The 8,353-nt window shown below is 52.1% G+C and overlaps 1 protein-coding gene across 1 annotated transcript; it reads right to left on the reverse strand.

The window, feature by feature from the left end:
* Nucleotides 1-6,853: 6,853 nt before the first annotated feature.
* Nucleotides 6,854-8,124, reverse strand: LOC123077385 (probable NADPH:quinone oxidoreductase 1). The gene is made up of 2 exons (XM_044499655.1): nucleotides 7,875-8,124; nucleotides 6,854-7,796 (listed from the first exon to the last, which is right to left on the reverse strand). The coding sequence occupies exons 1-2, from the start codon at nucleotides 7,978-7,980 to the stop codon at nucleotides 7,285-7,287; spliced, it is 618 nt and encodes a 205-aa protein (XP_044355590.1). The 5' UTR covers nucleotides 7,981-8,124; the 3' UTR covers nucleotides 6,854-7,284.
* Between the last annotated feature and the right edge of the window lie 229 nt (nucleotides 8,125-8,353).

Consider the following 8,353-nt stretch of genomic DNA (forward strand, 5'->3'; position numbering starts at 1 on the left):
TGAGCCATCATATTTTCCATGAATTGGCGGTTCAGTTCGAACTGTTGGATCATACCAGCCATGTACTCAGGTGGTGGTGGGGCATCGCCACCACGACCACGACCACCTGGTCTAACCATCCTGCTAATATATAACAGGGGTAGTTCAGCATTTGAGAAAATTTGCAATGACAAGAATCATTCATGATGAAACATGCATAATTGGAAGGAGCACGATAGCTACTACATAGTAGTCGGCATAACTTACAAAAGGGTTCATGCATATAGTTCAGTACATAGAGTTCAGTACATAAACTAAAACATCATAGGCGGCACACAGGCTCGCGGCGACTGCAACTAATACTACAAGCAAGCCTACATCAGTCCCAAGAGGTACTGTGGAGGTAATCGTAGCCCGACAGCTGGTAGTGAGGTAATGGATAATCCTCCACGTCAGCAGACTGGGGGCCGCGGATACTCAGGTGTAGAGCCCGGTGCTCAGGTGGCAGAAAAGGACCAAGTGCGGGAGAGTAGCCTCCCACTTCTGGCCAACCGACACCGTGGGGCATCACGGTCCTGGCTGGGTAGATCGCAGCACGCGGTACCTGTCCAGACCGGACAAAGGGGTGCAGCAGCGTCAGAGCACGGTAAAGGTGCTGACGGGTGGTGTACATCTCGTGGCGAAGAGCTCGGTTAGGTCGATCCAGCCCATCAGCATGCAGAACCAGGTGCTGATGGTAGAAGGGCTCTCGGGTGACAGTGGAGTAGGCAGCAGTATAGTATCCCTCTGCACCAACATCAGAGGCGATAGCAATGTGCCTGAAAGGGGAGGTGTCCAACTCATGATACTCTCCACGAAGACGTGTCAGAGCAGCATAGGCTGCATCGTGGACAGCCATATCGATGGTCACACCAACACCATGTGCGGTGTGCAGCACAGTAGTGGAGTCGTACTCCCGAGAGTAGAGGTGGACGATGGCACGGTACTGCTCCTGGTTAAAGTCCTGGAACTCCTTGTAGACGGTGAACTCAGGGTGCCAGCGATAACCCAGATAGGTCATCATCTCAGCTAGCACCGCAGGTGATCCTGAGGCACCAATGGCCATCGTGTGGCGAACAACCTGCCTCGAGGGTTCCATCTGAAAGCAAAGACGTTTCAAAGGAGTCAATTGACAGTGTGTGAATTGTTCAAAATACTATTCTAAGAAACAACTATGGCTTATCCATCTTTGGGGTGAACGTGGTCACGGGATCCTAGTGTTAGAGTTAGTAATTCGTTTAACCCGAGTAGAAGAGAGTTCAGAGTCCCAGAGTAAAGGTCGAGGAGTAAAAGATCCTAGTACCACCCAATGGCGACGTGGGCCCGTAAGCCGCACAGCCATGTTAGTAAAAGTTTTGCAATGACTAGACTCGACTTCGGCCAAGGAGTACGGAAGGGGGGTTCCTACAGGCAGTCGGCTCTGATACCAACTTGTGACGCCCCCGATTTGACCGTACACTAATCATGCACGCAAATGTGTACGACCAAGATCAGGGACTCACGGGAAGATATCACAACACAACTCTAAAACATAAATAAGTCATACAAGCATCATAATACAAGCCAGGGGCCTCGAGGGCTCGAATACAAGTGCTCGATCACAGACGAGTCAGCGGAAGCAACAATATCTGAGTACAGACATAAGTTAAACAAGTTTGCCTTAAGAAGGCTAGCAAAAAAGTAGCAACGATCGAAAAGGCAAGGCCTCCTGCCTGGGACCTCCTAACTACTCCTGGTCGTCGTCAGCGGCCTGCACGTAGTAGTAGGCACCTCCAGTGCCGTAGGTGTCGTCGTCGACGGTGGCGTCTGGCTCCTGAACTCCAGCATCTGGTTGCGACAATCCGGTATAGAAAGGGGAAAGGAGGGAGAAAAGCAACCGTGAGTACTCATCCAAAGTACTCGCAAGCAAGGAGCTACACTACATATGCATGGGTATATGTGTAAAGAGGCATATCAGTGGACTGAACCGCAGAATGCCGGAATAAGAGGGGGATAGCTAGCCCTGGCGAAGACTACGCTTCTGGACATCTCCATCTTGCAGCATGTAGAAGAGAGAAGATTGAAGTCCTCCAAGTAGCATCGCATAGCATAAACCTACCCGGCAATCCCCTCCTCGTCGCCCTGTTAGAGAGCGATCACCGGGTTGTATCTGGCACTTGGAAGGGTGTATTTTATTCAGTATCCGGTTCTAGTTGTCATAAGCTCAAGGTACAACTCCGGGTCGTCCTTTTACCGAGGGACACGGCTATTCGAATAGATAAACTTCCCTACAGGGGTGCACCACATAACCCAACACGCTCGATCCCAATTGGCCGGACACACTTTTCTGGGTCATGCCCGGCCTCGTAAGATCAACACGTCGCAGCCCCACCTAGGCTCAACAGAGAGGTCAGCACGCCGGTCTAAACCTATGCGCGCAGGGGTCTGGGCCCATCTCCCTAAGCACACCTGCACGTTGCGAACGCGGCCGCGAGCAGACCTAGCAACCCACACGATCACGGCGGTTACGTCAAAGCGGTCCAACACGGCGCGCGCCACTCAGTCGCTGACGTCAAAAGAGCTTCGGCTGATACCACGACGTCGGGATACCCATAACTACTCCCACGTAGATGGTTAGTGCGTATAGACCAAATGGCCAGACTCAGATCAAATACCAAGATCTCGTTAAGCGTGTTAAGTATCTGCGAACGCCGACCAGGGCCAGGCCCACCTCTTACCTAGGCGGTCTCAACCTGCCCTGTCGCTCCGCCACAAAGATCCACTTGCGGGTACTCCTACGAGCCGACCCGACTTTAGTCATCACATGTGTCATGTATATAGTATATAAGTATGTACCCGCGATCACCGCCCAGGTGATCACGGCCCGATAGTGTAGCACAGCAGACGGACAAGAATGTAGGGCCACTGATGGAAATCTAGCATCCTAGACTAAGCAGTAGGATAGCAGGTAAGGGGAACAACTGTAGCAACAATGACAGGCTATGCAACAGAATAGGATTAATCGAAAGCAGTAACATGCTTCACTACTCTAATGCAAGTAGTAGAGAGTAGAGTAGGCGATATCTGGTGATCAAGGGGGGGGGCTTGCCTGATTGCTCTGTCAAGTAGGAGGGGTCGTCGACTCCGTAGTCAAACTGGGCAGCAGCAGTGTCGGTCTCGTAGTCTACCGGAGAGAAGAGGGGGAAGAAACAGTAAATACAATGCAAACATAAGCATGACGATGCGTGACATGACAATGAGCGGTGCTAGGGGTGCCCTAACGCGACAGTAGGTGGTACCGGTGAAGGGGGGGAACATCCGGGAGGTATTCCCGATGTTTCACGTTTTCGGACAGACGGACCGGAGGGGGAAATTTGCTAGTTCGATAGGTTAGGGAGGTGTGGTGGACGAACGGACTGCGTATTCGGATTCGTCTCGTCGTTCTGAGCAACTTTCATATAGAAAACATTTTCATCCGAGTTACGGTTTAAAAGATATGAATTTTCAAAGTTTATTTGAATTTCTGGAATTATTTAATTAACAGAAAAAGGGATATGACGTCAGCATGACGTATGAGTGACGTCAGCGGTCAACAGTCCGGGTTGACTGGTCAAACTGACAAGGGGGACCCACCTGTCATAGACAGTGGGTTAACAGAGGATTAAACTAATTAGTTTTTAGTTAATTAACTACTGGGCCCACCTGTCAGTGAGAGATTAATTAAACTAATTATTTTTATTTATAAACATTTTCTTTTTTAATTTTTGCGGCGGGGCCCGCATGTCAGTGACTGGGCCTGCCCAGTCAGCAGTTGACTGGGTCAACCCAGTCAACTGGGGCCCGTGGGGGCCACTGGCAGTGACCCAGGGGTGGCCCCAGGTGTGCCACGTCGGCGGCCGGCGCCGGAGCAACGCCGGCGACCGAAAACACGGCGGAGGCGCTCGGGACCTCGCCGGAATCCACGTACAGGGCACCGTTCAGGGAGTTTTTGGTCGCGTTCGAAAGCTACGGCTGCGCCGCGTCCAACGGTGGTGGTTGTGGCGGCTGGAACGGCCGGAGTCGACCGCTACGAGCTCGCCGGCGGCGAGGTGCTACGGGTGCCCGACGGAAGCTACGCTAGAGCGCGCGAACGGCCGAACTAGCTAGCTAGGCGGGTGCGGCATGGTGCGGTCGGGCTAGCGGGCCAACGCCCGTGACCATTTGGTCACCGGAGACACGCCGGCGGCGAGCTCCGCGGCGTGGCGTTCGGGCGCGCGCGGGGAAGAAGCTAGGGAGCGCGGGCGAGCTAGCGGAGAGGGGGAGGAGGTAGAGGAGCTCACAGCGGAGCCGTAGGGAGTGGCAGCAAGCTCGGGGAGGGCGCGGGGTAGCCGGAGTCGGCGACGATCGACGGCGGCCGTGCGGGGAAGACGAGCTCGGGGAGGTCGATGTAGTGGCGCTCGGCTCGTTCCCGATGGCGCAGTCGGCGTAGTCGACGGCGGGGAGTCGTTCGGGCACGTCGTCGGGGCGATCTGGGCACGGTGGCCGCGGGAACTACGGTGAACGGCGGCGAGCGCGCTCGGGCAGAGGGGAACGGAGGGGAGAGGGAGGGGGATCTGGCGGGGGAGAAGGCGCAGAGGCCGAGGGAGAGCGGGGGCGAGTGGGAGAGAGGCCCGAGGGAGCGGGGGGCCGCTGGCGCCCTTATCCTCTCGCGGGGTTCACCGCCGGCGAGGGGGTTCGGCGGCGACGCTCCCCTGTTCCGACCCGGTCGGGGGAACAGGAAGGGGACGCGGGGGAAGGTGGGCTGGGCCGGGGTCGGGGCGCGGGTGGCGGCCCAGTTTGGGCCGGGGTTCGGTCCAGACGGGCCACGGGTCCAGTTGGGGGGGGGGGAAAGGGCTTTTCCTTTTTCTTTTTTTTCTTTCTGTGATCTGTTTTCTGTTTTCCTTTTATTTGTTTATTTTCTTTTCTGTTTTATTTCTTTTAAAAGTAATTAGGTATTTTATAAAAATGTGTTTCCTCCACCATAATTACCAGTGTATTATTTAGCACCCACTGAACATTTTTGTTTGAATTTTTGAAAACTTTTATTTTCCACTTTAATTATGTTTGAAGTTTGAACTAGGAGTTTGACAAGGGTGTGGTTCAAATGTGATCAAGCCCTGTTTAGCAACATGATTAGCTTAATCACAGGGAGTTACTGTAGCATGGTTCTCAGGGTGTTACACTGGGAACACTGGCTACCTATTTGGTCATTTTGTCGTCTGTCAGCGGACGGCAAAGAGCGCTGTTAACCCCCTAACGGCTCTCATCCCACACCACTGCTGTCCGTTCTCTTTGTCATCTGCTGGCCTCGGATGGCGGACGGCACAATCCTTTGCCGTCCATTTCTATAAAGCGGACGGCAAAGAAGGCCTTTGCTGGCACGTGTTCAGACAGACAGTTTGCCGTCCGCTGGCTGGCGGCAAAGGAGCTTGCCGTCTGGGATCCGTGCCTTGGCGGACGGCAAAGAAGCTGATTCCAGTAGTGTTAGGTCGGCGCCCTAAGGAGGCTTTCCCTCCTTGGTGGCAGCCATCCCTCTCCCCTCCAACCTACATATACATGAGGATTTCTGCTCTTTTGATGATACAAGTTTTGGAGCCTCATTTAGTTCTTCTAGTTTTAGTTCTAGTTGGTCCTAGTTGACTAATTAGAGCTAGACTAATCCTCTTGTTCTCATAATTAGAAGCCCAATGTGGTTCTTATCTCCTCCCTCTAATTCTCCGGGAACGATTAGGTCTGGACGGTGAAGCGCTGCTGAATGAAGATTGCACGCTTGCAACCAAGTAGAGATGCCGTGCTTTCGGTCTTCGGTTCGAGGATTGTTCGTGGGCGGTACGAGGGATCGTTCATCGATGGTTCAAGAGACTCGAAGTACGATCTACACCGACACGTTCTTCTTCAGCCGCAACTCGGTGACGGTAACGATCATGATCCCAACTGGTTATGCATCTTCATATTCATCTTGGATGATTGTTGGTGCGGAATTTTTTATTGTGTACTACGTTTCCCAACATATACTCCACTCATTCTTGTTATGGTGGCTATTTTCTTTGTTCTTGCTAATTGATTTCTAATCATATGCGTTTGAATCAAATATGTAGGTTTCAACATCTGAAACTAAGATGTATGGTGATGCCGAGTGCCACTAATTTCATATTTGACATCCTTAATGGCAAAATCTTATTCTGTCTCCTAACCGTTCTCCTTTTCTAGCGCAAAAAAGAAGTAAAACTTGATAAACAAAAAATATATCTAAGATTCACATTGTCACTTGTCAGGTCATTTTAACCACTCACTCTATAAAAAGACAATTGGCAATTCCTTTTAGCACAAAAATTTGAATTTCTTGTTTACCGTCCACCATGCTAAGTTGCCTTGTCGTAGTTGTTATTTGTTTGTCTTGTTTCCACTTTTATATCAAGATTGTACTATGAACTATTTAATCGAAAGTTTCTTTTCGGTAAAAGTTCCGACCTATTCATCAATAGACATGGCAGCTCATTAGAAATAACCAAAATAGCAACCAGGTCTGTACACCTCTAGCGACGATTACGAGCAATGGAATGAGCCAAAGGCGCACCGCTGTCATCGTCCATCCCTTACAGGAGATGGACAGACCTTGTCATAGTAGCCAATCAGAAAGTTTTCATGCTAAGACCACACATGACTAGTGCATCAGAATAGCAACCTCGCCGATGAAGAGAAGCTTAAATCGAAAGGATCCAATCTATAGACACACGAACACACACAGATGAAGACTTTATCCAAGTAGATCCACCGAAGGCAAATGCCGACCGAATTCAGCGGGATCCGCCTACGCAGCACTGAGACGGGAGTCACGTGAGGAGAATCTTATTCCATTTTCTAAAAGTCGTTGCCGCCGCCTCGCCTTTCTAAACAGGATACAATCATACAAACTCTAAAAGAACAAAAAAAAAACACCTAAAAACATCATATGTTTCGACAATATCAATTTCTTCAACAGTTCTATTGTTTTCTCAACGTAGCCGATGCGCCCTTGCGTTCTACTAGTAGCATCGGTAAAACACATACGCACGCACACGTTCTTTTTTTTACAGTGCAATTCTTCGGCGATTTATTACTTTTTTTTTTGCACGCTTCGGCGCTTTATTACACAAAGGTAGCACAGACTTCTCACGGAACCACGAATACTAGTGCATAGAGCACAACGTCGTCAAACTGAAGGGCAATGCAAATTAACCAGCGCGCACGGTACACAGAGCCAGGTATCATCGATCGATCTTGAGTCAGTCAGTCGTCCATGTTGTGCTGGAGCCTGAGCGCGAAGGCCTGGAGCGAGAGGAGCACCTTCCTGAGCCGCTCCCTGGTCTCGGCGTCGATGAGGTTCCCCTCCTCGTCGAACTTGGGCGGCTCCGCAAACGCCCTCACGTGGAGCTCCGGCTTGTTGATGAAGTGGAGGTCGAGGAACACCCCGATCTGGCGGAGGTGGAGCGACGCCCTGGCCCCGCCGAAGTCGCCCCCCGCGCACACGATCGCCGCCGCCCTGTCCGCCCAGCAGTTGCGCTTGCCCCTCGACGCCCAGTCCAGCGCGTTCTTCAGGGACGCTGTGACCGAGTAGTTGTACTCGGGCGAGGCGAAGAGGAAGCAGTCTGCGGCGCGGACGCTGTCGCGGAGCGCCTCCACGGCCGGCGGGAAGCCCTTGCCGCCGTCGGTCTCCAGGTCCGGGTTGACCATGGGCAGGCCGGAGATGTCCACGTGGTCGATGCGCAGCCCCGGGATGGACTCCTCGCAAAGCTCCTCCGCTACATCGATCAACTCAGCGGTGCATAATTAGCAAGCGAGCTAGGCAACCATGGTGATTGGTGATGAATTGTGCGTACCGGCGCGGATGAGGCCGCGGTGCCACGAGTCCTTGCGGAGGGAGCCGCAGAATGCGGCCACTCGGAGGGTGGGCTTCGCCGTCGTCGACGCCGTCAGGGAATCCATGATTCTTCTGGATCCGATTCTTCTGTCTTGGGTCGCCCTGACACCGAGTCCCTGAGCTGAGAGTGGAGTGGCCGTGGGTACTGATCGATGTGGAGCTCAGGTGCTTGATGTCCTGTCTTGTCCTGGAGGAGACGGAATAAATAGATGACTGATTGGTCTCAGCCAGGTCATCGTGAACGTCAGACGTTGGTTATGCGAGTATTTGATTAGCACAAATTAAGAAGAGTATCTGCACTGCACTAGTAGTGGTGGAGTGTACGCGGAGCGTCATCGATGGCATCATACCACTGCTTCCGATCATTAGCAGCCTAATCTACTGACAATATATAATCAGCTGATACACGCGACGTATTATATTGTCAACGAGTCAACC

Source organism: Triticum aestivum, chromosome 3D (genome assembly GCF_018294505.1).
Source record: "Triticum aestivum cultivar Chinese Spring chromosome 3D, IWGSC CS RefSeq v2.1, whole genome shotgun sequence".
In the NCBI taxonomy this organism is placed as follows: domain Eukaryota; kingdom Viridiplantae; phylum Streptophyta; class Magnoliopsida; order Poales; family Poaceae; genus Triticum; species Triticum aestivum.

What these genes read in the sequence shown, in the direction of transcription:
- LOC123077385 (XM_044499655.1), bottom strand. Translation starts at nt 7,980, where the DNA reads ATGGATTCCCTGACGGCGTCGACGACGGCGAAGCCCACCCTCCGAGTG. An exon ending in CCGCGGCCTCATCCGCGCCG is followed by an intron (nt 7,797 to 7,874) that starts GTACGCACAATT and finishes TGATCGATGTAG; the next exon opens with CGGAGGAGCTTTGCGAGGAG.